Here is a 26,101-nt window from a genome sequence, read left to right as displayed (position 1 = left end):
CAAACCCCCATGATGCTCTGCAGCACAACCCCAATATACAACAAATACATACATAAGTAAATGGACACTAAACAAAACTCATAGAGGAATTTAAATGTTCAGTTGTAGAAAGTAGGGCCATGGGATAGGGTCAGAAAGGTCAGTATGTTTGATAACTGGTTACAGAGGTGACATAACAAGCATAAGGTCCATTATAACACAGTGAAGTAGAGGTGGGAGCTAAAAGCAGACATGGACAGTGAGACGGTGTGAGGAGGTCAGGGGTGAAACACTAGATCAGGACAGGTAGAAATGGCAGGGCTGGAAATAGACACAGAGACACATTCTGATCATGGCTCAGACCTGACCTGAGACACCCAAACAGAAGATGCCATAGCAAAGTCCTGTCCAGCACATGGAAATGTGTGCAGTGTGTGTGTGTCCAGTGTGTGTTTGTCCAGTGTGTGTGTGTGTGTGTGTGTGTCCTGTGTGTGTGTGTGTTCAATGTGTGTGTGTCCAGTATATGTGTGTGTTCAGTGTCAGTGTGTGTGTGTGTTCAGTGTGTGAGTGTGTGTGTTTCCAGTGTGTGTGTGTGTGTGTCCAGTGTGTGTCTGTCCAGTGTGTGTGTGTGTGTGTTTGTGTGTGTGTGTGTGTCCAGTGTGTGTGTGTGTTCAGTGTGTGTTCAGTGTGTGTGTGTCCAATGTGTATGTATGTGTGTGTCCAGTGTGTGTGTGTGTGTGTGTGTGTGTGTGTGTGTGTGTGTGTGTGTGTGTTCAGTGTGTGTGTGTGTGTGTGTTTGTGTGTGTTCAGCGTGTGTGTTCAGTGTGTGTGTGTATCCAGCATGTATGTTTAGTGTGTGTGTGTCCAGTGTCTGTGTGTGTGTGTGTGTGTTCAGCGTGTGTGTGTTCAGTGTGTGTGTGTCCAGTGTCCAGTGTTTGTGTGTGTGATCAGTGTGTGTGTGTGTTCAGTGTGTGTGTGTCCAGTGTGTGTGTGTCCAGTGTGTGTGTGTGTGTGTGTGTGTGTGTGTGTGTGTGTGTGTCCAGTGTGTGTATGTGTGTGTGTGTCCAGTGTGTGTGTGTGGATGCGTGTCCAGTGTGTGTGTGTCCAGTGTGTGTGTGTCCAGTGTGTGTGTTCAGTGTGTGTGTGTATCCAGCGTGTATGTTTAGTGTGTGTGTCCAGTGTGTGTGTGTGTGTGTGTGTGTGTTCAGCGTGTGTGTGTCAAGTGTCCAGTGTGTGTGTGTGTGTGTGTGTGTGTGTGTGTGATCAGTGTGTGTGTCCATTGTGTTTGTGTTTCCAGTGTGTGTGTCCAGTGTGTGTGTGTGTGTGTGTTCAGTGTGTGTGTGTGTTCAGTGTGTGTGTGTGTCCAGTGTGTGTGTGTCCAGTGTGTGTGTCCAGTGTGTGTGTCCAGTGTGTGTGTGTCCAGTGTGTGTGTGTGTGTCCAGTGTGTGTGTGTGTCCAGTGTGTGTTCTGTGTGTGTGTCAGGTGTTTGTGTCCAGTGTGTATGTGTGTGTGTGTCAATTGTGTGTGTGTGTGTCCAGTGTGTGTGTCCTGTGTGTGTGTGTGTCAGGTGTGTGTGTCTGTGTGTGTGTGTCCAGCGTGAGTGTGTGTGTGTGTGTGTCCAGTGAGTGTGAGTGTGTGTGTAAGTGTGTATGTGTGTGTGTACAGTGTCTGTGTGTGTGAGTGTGTGTGTCCAGTGTGTGTGAGTGTGTGTGTGTGTAAGCGTGTAAGTGTGTGTGTCCAGTGTCTGTGTCCAGTGTGTGTGAGTGTGTGTGTCCAGTGTGTGTGTGTGTGTGTCCAGTGTCTGTGTGTGTGTCCAGTGTGTGTGAGTGTGTGTGTCCAGTGTGTGTGTGTGTGTGTGTCCAGTGTCTGTGTGTGTGTCCAGTGTGTGTGAGTGTGTGTGTCCAGTGTGTGTGAGTGTGTGTGTGTGTCCTGTGTGTGTGTGTGTGTCCAGTGAGTGTGAGTGTGTGTGTAAGTGTGTATGTGTGTATGTCCAGTGTCTGTGTGTGTGAGTGTGTGTGTCCAGTGTGTGTGTGTGTGTTTGTGTAAGCGTGTATGTGTGTGTGTCCAGTGTCTGTGTGTGTGTGTCCAGTGTGTGTGAGTGTGTGTGTCCAGTGTGTGTGTGTGTGTGTCCAGTGTCTGTGTGTGTGTCCAGTGTGTGTGAGTGTGTGTGTCCAGTGTGTGTGTGTGTGTGTGTGTCCAGTGTCTGTGTGTGTGTCCAGTGTGTGTGAGTGTGTGTGTGTGTGTCCTGTGTGTGTGTGTCCTGTGTGTGTGTCAGGTGTGTTTGTGTGTCCAGTGTGTATGTGTGTGGGTCCAGTGTGAGTGTGTGTGTGTGTGTCCAGTGTATGTGTGTGTGTCCAGTGTGTGTGTGTGTGTGTGTGTGTGTGTTTGTGTGTGTCCAGTGTGTGTGTGTCCAGTGTGCGTGTGTCCAGTGTGTATGTGTGTGGGTCCAGTGTGAGTGTGTGTGTGTGTGTGTGTGTGTGTGTGTGTGTGTGTGTGTGTGTCCAGCGTATGTGTGTGTGTCCAGTGTGTGTGTGTGTGTTTGTGTGTGTCCAGTGTTTGTGTGTGTGTGTGTGTGTGTGTGTGTCCAGTGTATGTGTGTGTCCAGTGTGTGTGTGTGTCCAGTGTGTGTGTGTGTCCAGTGTGTGTGTGTGTCCAGTGTGTGTATCCAGTGTGTGTGTGTGTGTGTGTGTGTGTGTGTGTTCAGTGTGTGTATCCAGTGTGTGTATGTTTGTGTCCAGTGTGTGTGTGTGTGTGTGTGTGTGTCCAGTGTGTGTGTACAGTGTGTGTGTGTTTAATGTGTTTGTGTGTTTGTGTTCCCAGTGTGTGTGTGTGTGTGTCAGTGTTACCATGGTTATTATTTACAGGGACACTGAGGAGTCAACACCATCAACCCAAACACTAAACCCTGGATAGAGGGGCTCAGTGAATGTGGAGTGGAATGTGTTCAGGTGGGTCAGTGTGTCAGAGGAGACTCTGTAGAAGGACAGAGTGCCGGCTGGCCAGTCCAGATACACTCCTACTCTGTGGGGGCTGGAGGAGGGGACGTCTATGGGAGTGGACTTATTATTGTGCCAGGCAGAGTAACTGTTGCCATAGCAGAACAGACACCAGGACTTGTCATTGTATCCAAGCCTACAGTCATTTCCCGATCCTCTCCTGCTGATTCCTTTATATGTCACTCCTATATCAACCCTTTCCCCACTCCACTCTACCTCCCAGTAACAGCGCCCAGTCAGACCCTCTCTACACAGCACCTGTCTACAGCCCTGAAATCTCTCTGGGTGATCAGGATACGGCTGCTCCTCTCTCCTACGTGTCACCTTTCTGTTCTCCTCAGACAGAGAGAGGTGTATGTTTACTGTGTTTAGGTCCAGTGTGAGATCAAAGACATCTGATGGATGAAACCAGACACAATATTAGAAATCATCATCATTCACATTAGAACGTTAACTCACTTTTCACTAATTCATTTAATGTAGATGTTTCTAGGTATCAAAAGGAGAAGTTAAAGTAACTTGAGACTTGTTGAATTATCATATGTTATACTGTATGGTAATATAAAACACACTTATTCCCATTAATTACACACACACACATACACACACACACACACACTGGACACACACACTGGACACACACACACACACACTGGACACAAACACACACACACACACACATACACACACACACACACACACACATCCTGAACACACACACACACACAGACACACACATTGTCAAAGCAACTCTTTGTAAACTTTCCTGATTTGTGCTTCTGTAGAACTACAGCTGATATTTAATATGACCAAGTAAGTAATGATGGTGGTCTTTGACTTTGACTTCACTTGAATTAAGACTTATTCTTAGTCATATTCTTCACAGCAGTCAACACTTACATTTTCTAAGTCCAGGTTTCATTGTGTTCTCTCCACCATGTTCCACACTGTAGCGGTAAGCAGAAGAACAGACAGTCATTGAGGGATACACCTGAACTCTCACACACACACACACACACACACACACACACACACACACACACACACACACACACACACACACACACAAACACACACAAACACACACAAACACACACACAAACACACACACACACACACTGGACACACACAGTCAGCATATAACACACAAACACACACACACACTGGACACACACACACACACAAACAGTAAGTATATACATTTGTCCAAGTGTGTGTGTGTCCAGTGTGTGTGTGTGTGTGTCCAGTGTGTGTGTGTGTTTGTGTGTGTGTCCAGTGTGTTTTTGTCTTTGTGTGTCCAGTGTGTGTGTGTGTGTGTGTCCAGTGTGTGTGTGTGCGTCCAGTGTGTGTGTGTGCGTGTGTGTCCAGTGTGTGTGTGTGCGTGTGTGTCCAGTGTGTGTGTGTGTCCAGTGTGTGTGTGTGTCCATTGTGTGTGTGTATGTATGTCTAGTGTGTGTGTGTGTGTGTGTGTGTGTCTAGTGTGCGTGTGTGTCCAGTGTGAGTGTGTGTGTGTGTCCAGTGTGTGTGTGTGTCCAGTTTGTGTGTGTGTGTCCAGTGTTTGTGTCTGTGTGTGTCCAGTGTGTGTGTGTGTCCAGTGTGTGTGTGTGCGGGTCCAGTGTGTGTACTGTACACACAAACACACACATATTGGACACATACACACACACACACACACTGGACCCCCACACACACTGGACACACACACACACACACACACACACACACACACACACACACACACACACTGGACCCATGCACTGGACACACACACACACACACTCTCTTTATATAACTTAGTCCAAGTGGTGGTCAGAATGTTTGTCTTAACTAGCCTGATAACTCCAACATGTCTGATATGAACATTGACATAAACCCTCTACATACTTGAGTTTCTCCAGTCTGCAGTGTGGATCCTCCAGTCCAGCAGAGAGCAGTCTGACTCCTGAGTCTCCTGGGTGATTGTAGCTCAGGTCCAGCTCTCTCAGGTGTGAGGGGTTTGACTTCAGAGCTGAGACCAGAGAAGCACAGCCTTCCTCTGTGACTAGACAGCGTGACAGCCTGCAAAGAGTCAAATCATATTAAAACCACACTGCAATTCTTTGGTGGTGAAAATAGTGGCAGTATATTTTTTCAACATTTTCATTTATACCAGTGTCCTGAAACCTGCCATATCTATTCATAAATTAATGTATCATTATTAGAAAAAATCATAATATTGTGTGTAGAGAGAAAAATGCATATTACAAATATTTGAGTAGACTGACCAGAGCAGTTTAAAAAGCAGTATCAGTCAAAAGACAGACAGTGAGGTATCAGATTTAAGATTGTATTGAGTATACAGTCCACACTATATCTATTTTGACAGTGAAGATAACATTTTAAATGTGGCTCTGTACTCCAGCATTTTGGATTTCAGATGAAATGTTTCATATGAGGTGACAGTATATAATGTCACCTTTTATTTTAGGGTATTTTCATACATATCTGTTTCACCGTTTAGAAATGAAAGCACTTTATGTATCTAGTCCCCCACTTTTGAAGAAGTCATAAGTATTCTGACCAATTCACTTATAGTGTATTAAAGTAGTCAAAAGTTTAGTATTTGGTCCCAAACTCGTTGGTTGCATTTGCAGTTTGTTTTGGGTTATGTTTTGTCCAATAGTAACTGAATGGTGGATGATGACTGGATTAATCTTCTGTCTAAGTGAGTAGATAACATGTTTCTAAACACTACTAAATTAATCCTGATGATGCCATAATTAAGAAAAATCATGAATGAATCATGAATAATAATGAGTGAGAAAGTTACAGAGGCTACAACAAAACATGCTAACCTCTCACCATTACCAATAACAGAGGGGGTATGATCCTTGTTCCTCTGTAACTTTCTCATTCATCATCATTCACGATTCATTAATGATTATTCATAATCATAGTAGCATCCACATGAACGTAGAAGTGTTCAGAAACATCTTCTATTCTTACTGACAATACAAGTGAAGTGACTCCAAAATGACAGGACATTATTCACCATTCAGTTTCTATTGGGAAAAACATCATCCAAAACACAACCAAGACAAACTGCAAATGCATTCAACAAGTTTGTAGAATCACAAGCTTGATGTAATCACTGTGGGTAAGGAATATGGGACCAAATACTAAACGTATGACTACTTCAATACAATATAAGTGAATATGTCCAAATTATTACGACTTTTTCAAATGGGAGAACTAGATACATAAAGTCCTTTCATTTCTAAACAGTAACACAGATATGTATGAATACCCTCAAATAAAAGGTGACATTATATACTGTCACCTAATATGAAACATTCTATCTCAAATCCAAAATGCTGGAGCATAGCACCAAATGTAAAACTGTAAGCTTCACTGTCCAAACACATATGGTGTGGACTATGTGTGCCTGGTAAACACATGTGGATCTGGTGAACAGTTATCACTTGTTGACCAACTACAGGAATACTGACCTCAGAGTCTCCAGTTTACAGTGGGGATTCCCCAGTCCAGCAGAGAGCAGCTTCACTCCTGAATCCTTTAGGTCATTGTTACTCAGAGCCAGCTCTCTCAGGTGTGAGGGGTTTGATTTCAGAGCTGAGACCAGAGAAGCACAGCCTTCCTCTGTGACTCCACAGACTGACAGCCTGCAAAGATTCAAATCATATTAAAACCACACTGCTATTCTTTGGTGGTGAAAATATATTTTTTAAACATTTTCAGATACATCAGAGTCCTGAAACCTGCCATATCTATTCATATATGTATATACACACTACTACCAGTCAAACGTTTGAACACACCTACTCATTCAAGTTTTTGATTAGTTTTTTAAAAACTATTTTTTACATTGTAGAATAACAGTGAAGACATCAAAACTATGAAATAACACATATGGAATCATGTAGTAACCAAAAAAGTGTTAAACAAATCAAAATATATTTGAGATTTGAGATTCTTCAAATAGCCACCCTTTGCCTTGATAACAGCTTTGCACACTCTTGGCATTCTCTCAACCAGCTTCATGAGGTAGTCACCTGGAATGCATTTCAATTAACAGGTGTTCCTTCTTAAAAGTTAATTTGTGGAATTTCTTTCCTTCTTAATGCATTTGAGCCAATCAGTTGTGTTATGACAAGGTAGGGGGGTATACAGAAGATAGCCCTATTTGGTAAAAGACCAAGTCCATATTATGTCAAGAACAGCTCAAATAAGCAAAGAGAAACGACAGTCCATCATTACTTTAAGACATGACGGTCAGTCAATAAGGAACATTTCAAGAACTTTTAAAGTTTCTTCAAGTGCAGTCGCAAAAAATATCAAGCACTATGATGAAACTGGCTCTCATGAGGACCGCCACAGGAATGGAAGACCCAAAGTTACCTCTGCTGCAGAGGATAAGTTCATCAGAGTTACCAGCCTCAGAAATTGCAGCCCAAATAAATTCTTCACAGAGTTCAAGTAACAGACACATCTCAACATCAACTGTTCAGAGGTGACTGTGTGAATCAGGCCTTCATGGTCGAATTGCTGCAAAGAAACCACTACTAAAGGACACCAATAATATGAAGAGACGTGCTTGGGCCAAGAAACATGAGCAATGGACATTAGACCTGTGGACATTTGTCCTTTGGCCTGGAGTCCAAATTTGAGATTGTTGGTTCCAACCGCTGTGTCTTTGTGAGAAGTGGTGTGGGTGAACGGATGATCTCCGCATGTGTATTTCCCACCGTAAAGCACGGAGGAGGAGGTGTTATGGTGTGGGGGTGCTTTGCTGGTGACACTGTCTGTGATTTATTTAGAATTTAACCAGCATGGCTACCACAGCATTCTGCAGCGATACGCCATCCCATCTGGTTTGGGCTTAGTGGGACTATCATTTGTTTTTCAACAGGACAATTACCCAACACACTTCCAGACTGTGTAAGGAGAGGGATTGAGTGCTGCATCAGATGACCTGGCCTCCATAATCACCCGACCTCAACCCAATTGAGATGGTTTGGGATGAGTTGGACGGCAGAGTGAAGGAAAAGCAGCCAACAAGTGCTCAGCATATGTGGGAACTCCTTCAAGACTGTTGGAAAAGCATTCCAGGTGAAGCTGGTTGAGAGAATATCAAGAGTGTGCAAAGCTGTCATCAAGGCAAAGGGTGGCTATTTGAAGAATTTCAAATATATTTTCATTTGTTTAACACTTTTTTGGTTACTACATGATTTCATATGTGTTATTTCATTGTTTTAATGTCTTCACTATTATTTTACAATGTAAAAATTGTAAAAATAAAGAAAAACCCTTGAATGAGTAGATGTGTCCAAACTTTTGACAGATACTGTATATATAAATGAATTAATGTATCATTATTAAGAGTAGATAACATGTTTCTAAACACTACTAAATTAATCCTTGTGTGTGTGTGTGTGTGTCTCCAGTGTGTGTGTGTCTGTCCAGAATGTGTGTGTGTGTCCAGTGTGTGTGTGTGTCCAGTGTGTGTGTGTGTGTGTGTGTGTATCCTGTGTGTGTGTGTTCATTGAGTGATACAGGAATACTGACCTCAGAGTCTCCAGTTTACAGTGGGGATTCTCCAGTCCAGCAGAGAGCAGCTTCACTCCTGAATCCTTCAGGTCATTGTTACTCAGATCCAGCTCTCTCAGGTGTGAGGGGTTTGACTTCAGAGCTGAGACCAGAGAAGCACAGCCTTCCTCTGTGACTAGACAGCCTGACAGCCTGCAAAGAGTCAAATCATATTAAAACCACACTGCTATTCGTTGGTGTTGAGTCATTTTCTTTCTAAGTGAGTAGATAACATGATTCTAAACACTACTAAAGTAATCCTGATGATGCCATGATTGAGAAGGATCATGAATGAATCATGAATAATAATGAGTGAGAAAGTTACAGAGGCTACAACAAAATATGCTAACCTCTCACCATTACCTTCAAATAAAAGGTGACATTATATACTGTTGCCTGATATGAAACATTATATCTCAAATCCAAAATGCTGGAGCATAGCGCCAAATGTAAAACTGTAAGCTTCACTGTCCAAACACATATGGTGTGGACTATGTGTGTCTGGTAAACACATGTGGATCTGGTGAACAGTTATCACTTGTTGACCAACTACAGGAATACTGACCTCAGAGTCTCCAGTTTACAGTGGGGATTCTCCAGGACAGCAGAGAGCAGCTTCAATCCTGAATCCTTCATGACATTGTTACTCAGATCCAGCTCTCTCAGGTGTGAGGGGTTTGACCTCAGAGCTGAGACCAGAGAAGCACAGCCTTTCTCTGTGAGTCCACAGAATGACAGCCTGCAAAGACATCATCATGATTTCACAAACACACTGTTAATTTAACACCAGTAGTGTAGAAGGACAATGGCAGATGCATTTGGTTTATTCTCTTAAACAACATATAGATTCATCTTCCATCTCCTAGAATTGTATGGTCATATTGTTATACTAATGTGAACACCAATGCACTGATTCAGTAAGTTTTTCAATTTAATATTATACATTATATACATATTATAATACATATATTTCTCTAAACTGAATATTTCTTCCTGATGATTAGTACTTAAATGTCATTTTATGTACTCACAGAGCAGCTCTGGAGGCTTTGACCACTGGCAGCAGCCTCAGAAGACCTTTCTCTGATCTGGAGTATTTCTTCGGGTCAAACACATCCAGCTCCTTTTCTGAAGTCAGCAACACAAAGACCAGAGCTGACCACTGTGCAGGTGACAGTTTGACTTCTGAGAGACTTCCTGATCTCAGGTAGCTTTGGATCTCCTCCACTAGAGAATGGTCATTCAGTTCATTCAGACAGTGGAACAGATTGATGCACCTCTCTGGAGAGGGATTCTTCCTGATCTTCTCCTTGATGTACTTGACTGTTTCTTCATGGCTCTGTGAGCTGCTTCTTGTCTTTGTCAGTAGACCCCGTAAGTGCTTCTGATTGGACTCCAGTGAGAGGCCCAGAAGGAAGCGGAGGAACAGGTCCAGGTTTCCTGTCTCACTTTGTAAGGCTTTATCCACAGCACTCTTGTAGACAGTAACTTCAGTAACTTGAGGTTCGGCCATTAGATTCTCATTGTTGTTGATGAATGAGAGGAACACATATACAGCAGCCAGAAACTCCTGAATGCTCAGATGCACGAAGCAGTACACCTTGTCCTGGTACAGCCCACATTCCTCTTTAAAGATCTGTGTGCACAATCCTGAGTACACTGAGGCTTCATTGACATCAATGCCAGCCTCTTTCAGGTCTTCTTCATAGAAAATCAGATTGCCATTCATAAGCTGTTGAAAAGCCAGTTTTCCCAGTGACAGAATGATCTCTTCATTCCAGTGTGGACCTGTCTCTTCTTTCCCAAGATACTTTTCATTCTTCTGTTTGGTATGAAACACCACAAGGTGTGAGTACATCTCAGTCAGAGTCTTGGGCATCTCTTCTCTCTTGTCTGTAGTCAACATGTGTTCAAGGACTGTTGCAGAAATCCAACAGAAGACTGGAATGTGGCACATGATGTGGAGGCTCCTTGATGTCTTTATGTGTGAGATGATTCTGCTGGCCAGGTCCTCATCACTGAACCTCTTCTTGAAGTACTCCTCCTTCTGTGGGTCATTGAACCCTCGTACCTCTGTCACCTGGTCAACACACCCTGAAGGGATCTTATTGGCTGCTGCAGGTCGGGTAGTTATCCAGAGGAGAGCAGAGGGAAGCAGATTTCCCTTGATGAGATTTGTCAGCAGAACATCCACAGAGGATGACTTTGTGACGTCACAACATATCTTGTTCTTCTGGAAGTCTAGGGGCAGTCGGCACTCATCCAGACCATCAAAGATGAACAGAACTTTGTACTTGTCGTAGTTGGAGATTCTTGATTCTTTGGTTTCCATTGAGAAGTGATTGAGAAGTTCAATCAAAGTGTGTTTTTCCTTTTTCATCAAATTCAGCTCCCGAAAAGGGAATGAAAATACAAATTGGACATCCTGATTTGCTTTTCCTTCAGCCCAGTCAAGAATGAACTTCTGCACAGAGACTGTTTTTCCAATGCCAGCGACTCCCTTTGTCAGCACAGTTCTGATGAGTTTGTCTTGTCCAGTTAAGGGTTTGAAGATGTCGTTACATTTGATTGCAGTCTCTGGTCTTGCTTGTTTCCTGGTTGTTGTCTCAATCTGTCTCAGCTCATGTTCATTATTGACCTCTCCTGTTCCACCCTCTGTGATGTAGAGCTCTGTGTAGATCTTATTGAGAAGTGTTGGGTTTCCTTGTTTAGCGATCCCCTCAAATACACATTGAAACTTCTTCTTTAGATTAGATTTGAGTTCACGTTGGCAAATCACAGCAAGCTCATCTGAATGAAGAAATAACACAGAGGATATTAATATTACGTCTGATTTAAAGCCTACAGTATTCTAGGACTGTTATGACATTTTAAATTATAATCATTTTTTCGCTTAACTGACTGTATAAATGTTTTCATAATGCATTACAGACTGGTGTGAGCTCTCTCTCGCTCTCTCTCTCTCTCTCTCTCTCTCTCTCTCTCTCTCTCTCTCTCTCTCTCTCTCTCTCTCTCTCTCTCTCTCTCTCTCTCTCTCTCTCTCTCTCTCTCTCTCGAAAAAAAAATCAACACAACACATCCCTGCTGCTACTTGATGAGGTCACTAGGTGTTGTGTTAAGGCTGCTACAATATCACTAAGTTACACAGCTACTTTAGCTGTACTTTAGCTACAGCTTTTAAATGTTCTAAAACAGCATTCAACATGAGGAAGACAGCTCTTACTTTTCTCCAGTGTGTCAGCAAGCTCCTTCTGGTTCATTTTCCTCAGGACGTGCAGTGTGATCTTCAGAGCCCCGTCTCTGGCACTGCTCTCCTGCTTCTCATCTTCAGCATCCACCACTTCCTTATCCTGCTTCTGACTCTCAAAGCCTTCTGGGAGTTCTGGACTAAGAATCCTCTTGAACATCTTCAGCTCGTTCTTCACAAATGTCATAATATTCTCTTCAAGCAACTGAAATAAATCAAGTAAATCAGTTAAGCAAGAGACTAAATGCTTTCTCATTAACACATGAATGAATGATTGACAGATCAACTTTACTTGAGGTAAACAAAAACAAATGTACATAACAGGACCACATACACTGAATATGGAGGCCAGGTCTGTTTGATGACTCTGGGAAGACTGACCACTGAGAATCTCTGACTCTGATCTCTCCTGTTGGTTTCTGTGGACAAAACATCAGATTACATCTCCTCATCCAGGGAGTACACACACACATACACACACACACACACACACACACACACACACACACACACACACACACACACACACACACACACACACACACAGGGAGGGAATGTTGTGTTAGTTTAATATTGTTTCAGGACTATGAAAATGGAAAAAAGGATTAGCCTATGGATTATGAAAACAACAATATTAAATGGGAAAATGGGAGAGGAGAAAAATGACTAGAGACAGTGTTGTTTAACTCACTGACCATGACCCATTAGTTCTTCTTACCTTTGTTCAGTAGAAAAGGCTCCCTCTCTAAACATTATAGGAGGTTTCATAGACCGGTCACTCTTCATGGACACACAGCTGGGTACAGGGGAGGCTGGTCTCTCCTGCTTGATTGGGCTTCAACACAACAGAGACAAACATTACGTCTCTCATCTACTCTGAGCTCAGATGGGGAAACATAACAAGAGTTTCATTCCAAAACGCTATATATCCATTTTCAGAAATGTTCGTAAATTAGCTTCTATTGTTAAAGAAATGATCAAATAAATGGTTGTGTTTTTTCACTAGCTAATCATGGCATGGTGTTGTTCAATGACGTTGTTTAAAATCTATCACTTAATGGCTTCATTTCAGAGACAAATGTTTTTTTTGCAAAATGCTATATATATGCCTCACTCTCAGAGAAATAAGTAGTACTGCTAGGTTTTACACAGTAATAATATAACTGCCTCACTCTCAGAGAAATAAGTAGTACTGCTAGGTTTTACACAGTAATAAAATATATCTGCCTCACTCTCAGAGAAATACGTAGTACTGCTAGGTTTTACACAGTCAAATGTGACGACCGGCTCGATTCGATCTCATGTAGCAAAATTTGAAATTGTGTTTTTTACATTGGATAAAAGTAGAGACTCAGCTAGAAAAAGGTATATCATACACTACAGTTGAGGAACAATGGGAAAGTTATTCTGCTTTGAAAGATGATAAACTTGTAACCTCAATTTTGAGAAAATGGTCTTTGAATGTTTTGGTTCACCTACTGGAGAGCTCTTCTTTGTCTACAGTGGTGTTACTTTGGCAGATAATGTCACCCATCTAAATAAATAGCATATATATATATATATAGTTAACTAAATGTATGATGTTTTTGGTTTATGTCAGTTTCATTGTTTGTTATGCTATAAATAGTTATGTTATGGTTGTAAGTGGTAAAATGAACTAGAAAATGTCATATTTTGAAATTCTGAGTAATTACTACTTTAGTAAGGATATACTTTATTCAGTACTACTGCAGTTACAAAATAATTCCAATAGATGGCAGCATAAGACCACAACTGACATTTCAGAAGGTTAGTTTAGTTTTCTCCCTGGATACACCACCACTCCCCCTCACAGGAAAACTCCTGCACACGCTTTTTACTGTCCCTTTCCACACTGCTAACGCAAGAGGAACGACTGAAAAAGCATTTAACAGATTACTGTGAAATAATATAATGATGATTCATGTTTATTATTACGAGTTTTATGCTCATGTTTTGAAATTATACTTGATTACTATTACGATTATCAATAAGCCTGAACATTAATTTAGTCACCTCTGGTTGAGGAAAACGTATTTTCCTGGTACATTCATTGTCAGATTCATCAACCAGCAGCGAGCACTCGGCCTTCTAGCACAAGCGAGGGGCATGTTGAGGTACATTTGCTAACTGGGAGGGTTGCATGATGTAATTTATTGGCAGGCTGGAAGACACACTCTTGTCTTATCTATTTCGAGGTTGTTTAATCGCAATATTAGATATTTAAAAATGCATGTATACTAGGGTTGAGGTTGGAGCATCTGACTAGTGATTATTTACCAGGGGTTCAACACCTGCTATAGTCACTATTTAATTGCTCTTCCAAAAGCATCACAGGCCTAATACGAGATATATAGCTAACTAAAGTAATGAGTGACCATTTTAGAAAATAATGGGACATATATATTTTGGTTGCGTGCTATTTTATGTCATATTGCTGCTTGTAGCCTATAACTGATGCTTCGTGGTCTTATGCTGCCATCTATTGGAAATATTTAGCAATTAAAAGTTATTAATTCACTTACAGACATTGGTGAGGCAGCTTAGAAATAAAGTCTATTAGATCAGTCTCAAACCTGCCCCATGCCAATTGCTGGACTTTCACACAAAGGTTACTAGGTCACCCAATTCAAACCACATTTGAAAAATAAAACAAATGTGTCTTATTTATCAAGTGTTCTGTCTTGCAATGATACATATAATAACATAACAACAAAATAATCAAAATGCTATTTAATACTATAATTGTATTTACTAAGATAATATTATTACTAAAATAGTTTCTAAAAGTGTTCTAGGCTACCCTACCCTAGAATTAGGGGTTAGGGTTACGGCTAATATAGGTTATAAGTAGGGTAAGAGTTTCTGTATAGCACTTTGTGACATCTGCTGGTGTAAAAAGGGCTTTATAAATACATTTGATTGATTGTTAGGTTTAGGTTTTATATGGCAAAAAACAGTATGGGTTTATGGCACTCTTGCTCCTCCTTGTGGCCATATGTGGGTACTACATAACTCACTCATGACACTTGCTAGGCTCATAATCTGAGGTAGCAACTGCGTCAGATCTACAAATCCATTAGCTAGACCACCCGATTAGACAACAATCACCCCATTATATCCATTTGGTTTGCAACTCAGTGAACCGGCGCAGCATTCGCTCAATGACCCATGAGTTCTTCTTACCTTTGTTCAGTAGAAAAGTCTCCCTCTCTAAACTCTATAGGATGTTCCATAGACCAGTCACTCTTCATGGACACACAGCTGGGTACAGGGGAGGCTGGTCTCTCCTGCTTGATTGGGCTTCAACACAACAGAGACAAACATTACGTCTCTCATCTACTCTGAGCTCAGATTTGGAAACATAAGAAGAGTTTCATTCCAAAACGCTATATATCCATTTTCAGAAATGTTCGTAAATTAGCTTCTATTGTTTAAAGAAATGATCAAATAAATGGTTGTGTTTTTTCACTAGCTAATCATGGCATGGTGTTGTTCAATGACAGGCATGTGTTTGATTAAAATCAATCACTTAATGGCTTCATTTCAGAGAGACAAATGTTTTTTTTGCAAAATGCTATATATCTGCCTCACTCTCAGAGAAATAAGTAGTACTAATATATTTTACACAGTTAAATGTAACAAAAAACTACATTTTTAATAAAGAACTGTACACATGATACACTTGTGACATCAATATTTAAATATTGTAAAATAATATTTCAATACAGTAATATGAGATCTGTATGTAAAACATTTACATTTTGATATTTTAGTCATTTAGCAGATGTTTTTTATCCAGGGTCCGGTTTTCAAAAAGCATCTTAAGGCCAAGTTCATCATTAGAACCTTCGTAGGAGCATTGTTAAATCTCTGAGCTGTTTCAGAAAAACATTGTTATTAACGTTGCACTTGAAAACGCTCATATTCTAACACCTGCCTCAGACCACTTGTAGAACAGCCAAGTGCGTCGTTAGATGCTTTTTTGCCCTCCCGTGTGACTTTATACACAGAAGATCTCTGCTAAACATAGAATCACATGGTTTATCCGTCTCTTTTTGACCACCGATAAATTCAGAACAAAGTTGACTACAAATACAAAGTTGCAGATGTCTTTGCAATTGACTCAAACAAGGGAAGTACACAAATGATGCTTCAAATGAAAACCGAGATGACTGCATTAAAATATAAACAGTAGGCTATAGGCCTATTTCAATCATATTGAAATATATTTCATGTTCTATTTTGCTACTGTCTGTAAATTGTCTCAATATATTTCATGATGTGTAGCCTAACATGTGCACAATGTGCCGAATCTGTGCAGCCGTAAGTAGTAATATCTTTCTAGAAGCTGATCCGTGGTCAGTATTGTGAAATAATTATAATGCTATGGAAAGATTTGAATGGTCAAAACTGATCCGAGAGCTGCGCTCCCCTTCTTCCGATCCTATCAGTGTCGATACATGCTCCACCAGACGTGACTGATCCAGTTTCTGCTGGTCTGCCTGCGGATATGGAACTCTGACCTGTTCAACGGACGTGCAACCTTGTCCCGAACCTGCTGTTTCGACCCTCTCTCTCTCTCTACCACTCCTGCTGTCTCGACCTCTGAATGCTCGGCTATGATAAGCCAACTGACATTTACTCCTGAGGTGCTGACCTGTTGCAACCTCTATAACCACAGTGATTATTATTTGACCCTGCTGGTCATCTATGAACATTTGAAAATCTTGAAGAACGATCTGGCCTTAATGGCCATATCCTCTTATAATCTCCACCAAGCACAGAAAGAAGAGGACTGGCCACCCCTCAGAGCCTGGTTCCTCTCTAGGTTTCTTCCTAGGTTCCTGCCTTTCTAGGGAGTTTTTCCTAGCCACCGTGCTTCTACATCTGCATTGCTTGCTCTTTGGGGTTTTAGACTGGGTTTCTATATAAGCACTTTGTGACAACTGCTGATGTAAAAAAATATATAATTGTGGTACACATATGAAGCAGACCAGGCCAGGGTTTAGGGTTTGAGAAGTCAAAGAAGTAAAAATGACTTCCTTAGTTGTTAGTAAAACATTTTTTAACTCAGCATTGTTGGTTAAGGGCTCGTAAGTAAGCATTTCACAGTAAGGTCTACACCTGTTGTATTCGGTGCATGTGACAAATCTAATTTGGATTGATTGATTTGTTCATTTTATTAATGTTCTGTCTTTAGTAGTTGAACACATTATTACTTCAACCTCGTGAAAGTGACAAACTGACACGTTTTCATGTTAGTCAAAAACAACTTTATATGGAAGGAGTGCCTTTGATTTGTCGGCCTGCACATGCGCAGTTCGGCGTGAGACGACCGTTCGGCGTGAGACGACTGCTCGACCTGATGACATGTTTTTACGCATGACCTTCAAATTAAATTAAATGAAATTGTATGTCACATGCGCCGAATACAACAGTGGTACACTTTACCGTGAAATGCTTACCTACGAGCCCTTTCCCAACAATTTAGTTAAAAAGTAACAAAAATTAGCTAAATAAAAAAAGGAAATAGTAACATAATAAAATAATAATAATGAGGCTATAAGGAGTACTGAGTCAACGTGCAGGGGTACCAGGTAGTTGAGGTAATATGTACATGTAGGTAGGGTTAAAAGTGACTAGGCAATCAGGATAGAGATTACATCTCATCCAGGGAGTGCACACACACACACACACACACACACACACACACACACACACACACACACACACACACACACACACACACACACACACACACACACACACACACACACACGGGAGGGAATGTTGTGTTTGTTTAATATTGTTTCAGGACTATGAAAATTGAAAAAAATATTATTCTATGGATTATGAAAACAACAAAAATAAATGGTAAAATGGGAGAGGAGAAATGACTAGAGACAGTGTTGTTTAACTCACTGACCATGACCCATGAGTTCTTCTTACCTTTGTTCACTAGAAAAGTCTCCCTCTCTAAAGAATATAGGACGTTCCATAGACCAGTCACTCTTCATGGACACACAGCTGGGTACAGGGGAGGCTGGTCTCTCCTGCTTGATTGGGCTTCAACACAACAGAGACAAACATTACATCTCTCATCTACTCTGAGCTCAGATGGGGAAACAAGAGTTTCATTCAAAAACGCTATATATCCATTTTCAGAAATGTTGGTCAATTAGCTTTTATTGCTTAAATAAATTATTAAACCACTACAAGGCTTTATAAAGGTGTCTAAAGTGTGTAATTTCCACTTTAAAATGTCAGACTTGATTTTCCCTGATGAAAAATGCATGAACCCCTACAGAAAATATCCCTTAATTATAATCCACCTAAAAATACACATTTGCTATTGCTGCAGGATTATGTTCCTGCTGTGAGAAACTGGATAAAATTAAGATATGGCATCTGTAAATGCATTCATCTTAAGGTAGCTAGGTGAGACGACCACGTATCACAGTCAAATATACAGGATACGAACATTACATTCCAGCTAAACAATGGTTTTAAATCACATCTCAAATCTACAATAGTTACATTGAAGGTACCTATTAGTAATCATTTCTGATGAAAAATCACAAATGTGATTTTCTTTTCTCCTATATAGCATTTTCTAATATAAATTCTTAAACAATATTTTCAGCTCACCTCTTAGTTTTGGTGTCATGTTCCCCAAAGAGACTCATTTTAGAGGCAGGGCCCCCCTCCTCTCTCTCCCCAGAGAGACTCATTTTAGAGGCAGGGCCCTCCTCCTCTCTCGATCCAGAGAGACCCATTTGAGCACTGACCCCTAAACATGAGATCAAGCATGTTGGTTGTGGTGAACACAGTGACAACTAAATATTGAATGTCAATTGTTCTATTTTATTCATTATCTCTCAGAAATAAAACATTAACTAACAGACACATCCAAACAGTCAGGTGATTTAATGCAATGACTTTTTCTAGCCCAATGACTCCGCCAAACCCACCAACAAGGCCTGAAAACTAGGCCAAAACATAGCCCCTGATAGGCCTACATCTTATTTCAGACAGCCTCCAGTAGCCTGGGCAACATGTAGGCAAGATGTAAGCTGAATGATTTAGCAGCTTGCTTAGTTCAAATTGACAGACTAATTTATTTAACATGAATAGCAAGGCGATTTTGAGGTAGGAAGTGCTTCTGTTGCCCAGTAGCCTGCTGGAATAGGCTACTGAGGATGGGGTCGTAATTTCAATCACTGAATCAAATTTTAATAATATGGATATGAACTGAATAGGCCTATGCTTGTCAACAACAGCCAGGTTATTTTTTTACCTGTAGCCTACTCTGACTGACTGTTACCTTCAATCTAATGCATTCTAACATCTGATCAGCAATTGAGATAGAACTGTGACCATGGTGACACTTTAACTTCCAATTGAATTAACTAAACACGGCCATTATTAATTGCATAATAACACAAGGCTACAACAACAATAAACTGAAGTTAAAGGCTATTTATTACATCTGTTTGCCAGCTCCAGGTTGGCTACACAAGTGGCACAAAATGATTTGCAACGACTTCAGTCATTTCAACATATTTATAGTATAAAACGGTAGACTACAGTAGCCTACATAGGCATACAAATTAATAGGCTACTTGATGGTCAATAGATCTTTCATTCTCCACATTTAATGTCAGTTTTATTGTGGAGTTTTTCTCATAACAGAAGCACATGAGGAAGTTCCATAACTTTCATTTCAAATTTCCACTCGAGAGACCCAACAACTGAGCATGTGTAAAAAACTTCGCATGATATGGTTTTCCATAAGCAAAGTCGACATTAGAATGCAGTTTAAACCACCTCCGACATAATGTATCTAACGTGCTCTAGAGCGCCTAAAGTAGTTTTCCTGTGCTTTGTCACCTTATTTCTTGATGCGCATCAGTTCTACAGCGTTAATATGTTTCATGGAATAAGGGTTGTAAAATAGGTGTCTCCTTAATGACAATCTAAATAACATGTAGGCCTACTGATTAGTTTCCACTTTGAAAACTGCTGTCTGTCAGCAACTCAGCTCAAGTGGCAGTTCTACTAACTAGTAATATCGCATTCCAGGTATTCACTCACATACTCTGTCCTTTTAAACAGATTATTGTTCAGAAATACTTAGAAATACTCACTTAATTTTTTTGTTCTCTCCATATAGTGTTTTCTGCTCTGTCGTCTCAAAATGGATCCTGTACAAAAGAACACATTTACTTTCTGTTTCACTCAGCAGTCTCCACACCCTGATAATAAAGTGTTTTATTGGTATCTTCCACTAGATGGCAGTAAACACCTGCTGTAACTAGACTTTACAACAGTAAGTGTTATGTTTCTTGGTCCTGGTGACTCCTGGGAAGTGTCTCAGAGGAGGATTGCTGACCTAGGATCAGGTCCCCCTGTTCATGTAATCTTATTCATTATGATTGTTTTGTCTCATGTCTCTTTATATTAATATAGCCTGGGTACTATGTAGCTGTATTGAAATCACCTTGTTTTATAACCTTCTTTGTTGCTCAGTGGTACTTCAACTGGCCGGACCATGCCCAATTCTTTCACACAGTAATGCTCCAGCATCCACTCAGAGCTTATGCATCTAATGCATTCCTCAAATACTGCAGAGTTGTTAAGCAAGTTCCATCTTCATCCACATGTATTTGCTTATTTGTAAGATGAAACCTGAGGGGATCACTGTAGTGTGTCATAAATGCATCATAAATGGTTCTGAGGTCCTCAACAATGCTATTTTGTACCGTAGCTGGGATGCAGTGATCTTTCCTGATTTCCAAAATCAAAAAATAGATATTCTTTTTGAGACCTTCAATTAGCTGCTTAGTGTTGATCTCTGTGGCTTGAACATATTCAGCCTCTGGCAGACTCTCTACATCGCTCATGTCATCTTCAATGGGATCAGTCCCAGTCTCAAATTCATCATGAGGGCAATTCTCATCTAAGTTGGCGCTTAAAAGCTCTGTGGTTTTGGTAGATGTGTGACCGATAGGCGCTGAAACATCTATTTGTTTTCCCACACCCATTAAGTCCACAGGTAATTAGAAAATGTGGTTAATGCTGGTGATAGAGGCCAATATGTGTGAGTCGTCTGGACACAGAGAAAGTATGCTCGTTGCAAAGTGGACAATTGAAGAGAGTTGGCATTCTTCAGAAAGATTGTGAACCTTGGAATGATGGGATGGAATCATGGAGATCATTGGTACTCAGCCACTTGCAGACATCATCAAGGGACCAGTCTTCCACAGCCACACTCAAATAAAAGTTGACACATAGCGCAAAAGTGAAATGTATTAGTGATGAGGCTAAAACAAAACCTATCCCACTCTTTCCAGACAACCACCTTTCCTCCTAATTTGTATTTATGGTTGTTCCATAACGAAGCAGAGGTGGTCAGGAAAGGTGAAGATGTCTGTCTCTTATAATATGGGATTCTGCAGTCCCACATTTAAGTGTTGACTCAGATAATATGATGCTCCAAATGGGGCATTAAGTTATTCTTCCATGTCAACCCAAATTGGCCTATTAGAGTTCTCAATAAAGAGAGCCTATTTGGGCAGTTATAAAGGCTTCTTGCTATAATTACATGTTAGGGAGCTTTAATCCTCCCTTCTAAGTCTTTACCTGTAATCTAGCTTGGTTCATCCTGGCCATTTTAATAGTCCAAATGAATCATTTTGTCTATGGTGTTAAAGGTGTAGGCAGGTATGGACAGTGGAAACATGCTGATGACGTAATTCCGTTTAGGAGCTTTAACCATCTTCATAACATGTGGCCTACCCCACAATGAGATTTATAGCTTGTCCCAGTTCTTCAACTGGAGTTGAATTTTGTTCAAACACTGTATTGATTGATTGATTGATTGACTGCAAATACATTCATTCACCATTCAGTTAGTGTTGGAAAAGATGAAGGAATGACATAAAAAATACAATAATCAAACTGTATTGATTGATTGATTCACTATTCAGTTAGTATTGGATTGACAAAGGAGTAACACAGAACACACTATAATCACACTTCAAATACATCCAAATACTTTATAGAGGCTAACCTGTTAGTAGATCCATAGTGAGCATTAAACATTGTCTTGCTTTGGTCTGAAATACAGAGGACAGAACAATCCGCCCCAATACACCAACCTGAAAGACATCAATTAGACACAAACACAACATAAACAACATGAGTATTCAATATCAAATGCATCTAACTAATCTGATCTGCTTTATGTATTCTTCTTTTTGTCAAGTCGAACATAATCTACATTGGGTCATCTGTGTGTGTGTGTGTGTGTGTGTGTGTGTGTGTGTGTGTGTGTGTGTGTGTGTGTGTGTGTGTGTGTGTTACCTGTTCGTGGTGGTTGATACATTTCTCTATCAGAGCTCACAGCTCCCAAACTCTTCACCACTTAACTGGACAGGGGCAGGATTAGCCAGGTACTAAAGGGAGAAGGATGGAAGGAGATGGTGAGAAAGTATATCATGGGTTTAAATGACTACAATTTCTCAATATTGAGTCTAGCTAGCTAAAGTTAGCTAACGTTACAGTAACTTTAACTAGCTAGCTACTGTAGCTAACGTTAGCTAAAACGTACCAACATTTATACAACAATTACCAGCTAACATTACAGGCTATTACTTGGCTAGCTGATGAAAAACCAAGAGTACATTACATCATGTATTGTTTTTTAGTTATTTGATAGTAGTTTGATGAATTATTATCTTAGCTAGCGAATAGCTAAGGTTCACTCACCTTTCACGTCAATCCGTTGCAAGTCATCTCTTATTGGTCGCGTCTCTCCAACCATCCGCGCGCTTCCCGCTTCCAGTTGTCTTTTGACCAACGGTCTCAATTTGAATTATACGCTCGAGCGGCCTTTACTCACGAGGGCGCTGCTGGTTCCAAAACGAACCCCTCTTTTGAAAAGGCTTCTTCAAAGAACCCCTGAAGTCTACAACGGTTCAACAACGAGCTGATGGCAGAGTATAGGCTTGTAAATTCATCTTAAGGTATATTTTTTAACCTTATATTATCCTAAAGGATCCTACAGGAAGCTTTTCTTTTAAGAGTGTAGTTCACGTTTACTCATTTATCTGCAAAACCATGCCTTCCGAGTTGTAAAGGGGTGGCCAGCCACATAATTAGTTTTAAAAGTCTACCATGACAACTATCCCATTGACTATATCCAGTAATAGTTTCTTATTGTTCTAGTTAAGATCTCACAACACAGTTACGCTACTACAATTAAGGCATAAGACATAAGTATATATCATTTGAAAATGCAGACAAAATTGGCTTGAACTTGTCGTGTAATAACAATTTTGAAAAACACTAAAAAGGCTATGCATTCTCCCAAGGTCAATACTTCAAAAAATAATGAATCATAAAATGTTTGTCCTCTGTAGTTGCGTGTCTTTCTTTTTTTTGCTGAAATCCATACTTTTTCATTAAACGTTAATGAAATTCAACCACCGACTTTTTGCTCCTTTTTTTGCAACTGTTTCATTTGAATATCCAATGACTTAGACCAAGGGCTCCAAATACTCGTTGTCCAATCAAATCACACAATCTGCAGATGGGCTGTCAACCAATCAACATTTTGCAGATCATTACAGGCGTCAGTAAACACAAAATTGAGCGCATAACTTTATTGACTTGGCACATTTTCTGTCCAGAGACACTGAGAAATAACAACCAGGAAAGATAAATCATAGAAAGATATGTTTATTTTACATATTACAATAATCGTATAGCCTAGGTTTCATTTACAAACAGACACATTCACTACATTTGTTCCATTATTCACTTAATTACTTATTATTTTCAGTAAACTCTTATTCTATAACCTTTATTGTTTTAACATTCACAATGCTAGTTTTACACATTATATTTATATATATATACACACTACCGTCATTTATGTAAATATAATATATAATTATCAATATATAACCATATAATAGATATGTAGCATTTACTATATAGACACACACACACACACACACACACACACACACACACACACACACACACACACACAGACACACACACACACACACACACACACACACACACACACACACACACACATACATACATACAGTATTGAGAGATAGGGAGAGACAGACAGTTGTGAGGACAATATGTCTGAGAATCAATATGTAGGTGGTAGTTTAGAATGAGTTAAAGGCAGAGGAGGGTACAATAGGACAAGTGTTTTGTCCCTGACCAGTCCTCCTACTGCCAGACCACTGGATCCTGTGTCTCCATCTAAAACCTCATTTCTGTGCCGGCCGTGCTTGGCAACACTAAGAACCAAGACCCAGAAGAAGGGTAAGAAGCGGACATTGGCTGTTACACCAGCTAAGGAGAAGAAGGTGAGATTGGCTGTTACAACAGCTAAGGAGAAGAAGGTGAGATTGGCTGTTACACCAGCTAAGGTGAAGAAGGTGAGATTGGCTGTTACACCAGCTAAGGTGAAGAAGGTGAGATTGGCTGTTACACCAGCTAAGGTGAAGAAGGTGAGATTGGCTGTTACACCAGCTAAGGTGAAGAAGGTGAGATTGGCTGTTACACCAGCTAAGGTGAAGAAGGTGAGATTGGCTGGAACGCCAGCTAAGGTGAAGAAGGTGAGATTGGCTGGAACACCAGCTAAGGTGAAGAAGGTGGGATTGGCTGTTACACCAGCTAAGGAGAAGAAGTTGAGATTGGCTGTTACACCAGCTAAGGAGAAGAAGGTGAGATTGGCTGTTACACCAGCTAAGGAGAAGAAGGTGAGATTGGCTGTTACACCAGCTAAGGTGAAGAAGGTGAGATTGGCTGGAAGACCAGCTAAGGTGAAGAAAGTGAGATTGTCTGGAAGACCAACAAAGTCCCCTGTCCCCGAGGTGAAGAGGACACCTCCAGTCTATGGGTCTGGTCCCCATGCCAGGGCCAGATATTACCTGGATTGCCATCAATACCTCCATGCTTTGTTTATGAGGTCACACGTGAAGAAGTACAAAGAGGACATCATCAAGAGGGAAGGTAGTAGAAGTATGTGATAAGAGTGATTGTTTTTTAGACTTGAGATTATAATTCAGTTGATATGCCATACCATACATCTACAATGTAGGATCATAGGTTTGTGTGATTTCTATGTACTTTCAGAGAAAAGGAGTTAGTGCAGGAAAAAGATGGTCCCTTGTCCCAACTGGTGGAGACAGAGGTCTTTCAGACCTTTTCCTGGAGTGAGACTCTGGCGTGGGGCAGAGGAGAAGGCACCTTTGATGACCACCTGTTAGAGGGCAACCCTTCCCCAGTCCAGAAACCTCAAAGTAGACCTCATCAAAGGTAGAGAAATCACCACAATGTGAGGATTAACCCAATATCATGTTCACACTAGATGTCCAATATCAATCATTTCACAATTTTCATGTTGTAAATAGTTGTACCGTTTCTACAAGTAAATTAGTAAAGTAAGTACGCCTCTGACATGTAAGCCTTGTCCGAGACAAAAGACAAAACTAAGAGAAGAAACCTTCTAATGTCTCCTCTTTTCAGAGACGACTTTCAACGTAAGAAGCAGGACCTCCTTGACAGAGGGACATGGATGGTGCTGTCAATGGCCTTGTTCACCAGCAGGCAAAATAAAATGAAGTTTGTACCAACATGCCTGGAGATGGAGCTGTGGAGGGGAGGATGCTGGGAGAAGATATTCATCACTCTGAACTCCATGGCCATCTGCCTATGTTCTGATGCCACTAGAGGACATGTTAACAGGTTGAGGGTCGGCAATGATACCCAGATCATGAAGTGGAAGAAACAGGCTGAGGTAAGTGTGAGTCTTAAACATATGTAAACACAATCTGATTCAGCCTATTTCATAATTCTGTTATTTCAAGGTGATTACACAGGCTACCTTATTTATGAGTACAATGAGTGGTTATTACGTGTATGTCAGTAATGTCAATGTTAATTCCAGACTAAGATATTTAAGAGGAGACTGGCCTATTCACAGGAGGAAACTGTTCTCAATGACCTGGGACAATGTCCAAGCATGTCCAAAATGTGTGGTCTAACATTCTATTTATTATTGTGATGGTTCAGTAAAACAAGAATATATCTTCCAAATGGCATTTCCCATATACAGTGCATTCGGAAAGTATTCAGACCCCTTCCCTTTTTCCACATTTTGTTACGTTACAGCCTTATTCAAAAAAAAAAATCCATCTACACAAAATACCCCATAATGATGAAGCGAAAACAGGTTTTT

The 26,101-nt window shown here is 40.6% G+C and overlaps 2 protein-coding genes across 2 annotated transcripts; both read right to left on the bottom strand.

The window, feature by feature from the left end:
- Positions 1-2,767: 2,767 nt before the first annotated feature.
- LOC311123341 (stonustoxin subunit beta-like) lies at positions 2,768-4,009 on the bottom strand. Its single transcript, XM_084197603.1, has 2 exons — positions 3,876-4,009; positions 2,768-3,370 (listed from the first exon to the last, which is right to left on the bottom strand). Exons 1-2 carry the CDS (start codon positions 3,952-3,954, stop codon positions 2,838-2,840), a joined length of 612 nt encoding a protein of 203 aa, XP_084053729.1. The 5' UTR covers positions 3,955-4,009; the 3' UTR covers positions 2,768-2,837.
- Positions 4,010-4,858: 849 nt separating this feature from the next.
- LOC311123332 (NLR family CARD domain-containing protein 3-like) lies at positions 4,859-20,059 on the bottom strand (the record flags this gene model as incomplete). The annotated part of the gene is made up of 12 exons (XM_084197595.1): positions 19,977-20,059; positions 18,478-18,619; positions 17,779-17,895; positions 15,013-15,129; positions 12,527-12,643; positions 12,143-12,227; positions 11,785-12,013; positions 9,593-11,351; positions 9,127-9,300; positions 8,555-8,714; positions 6,464-6,570; positions 4,859-5,033 (listed from the first exon to the last, which is right to left on the bottom strand). Coding segments are annotated over exons 1-12 (3,204 nt in total), but the record flags the coding sequence as incomplete, so codon positions are not given.
- Positions 20,060-26,101: the final 6,042 nt, after the last annotated feature.

Source organism: Coregonus lavaretus (assembly GCF_964263955.1).
Source record: "Coregonus lavaretus genome assembly, contig: HAP1_SCAFFOLD_293, whole genome shotgun sequence".
NCBI classification, from domain to species: Eukaryota; Metazoa; Chordata; class Actinopteri; order Salmoniformes; family Salmonidae; genus Coregonus; species Coregonus lavaretus.
The sequence above is the reverse complement of the archived record's forward strand: the minus strand, read 5'-3'. Positions and strand labels throughout refer to the sequence as shown.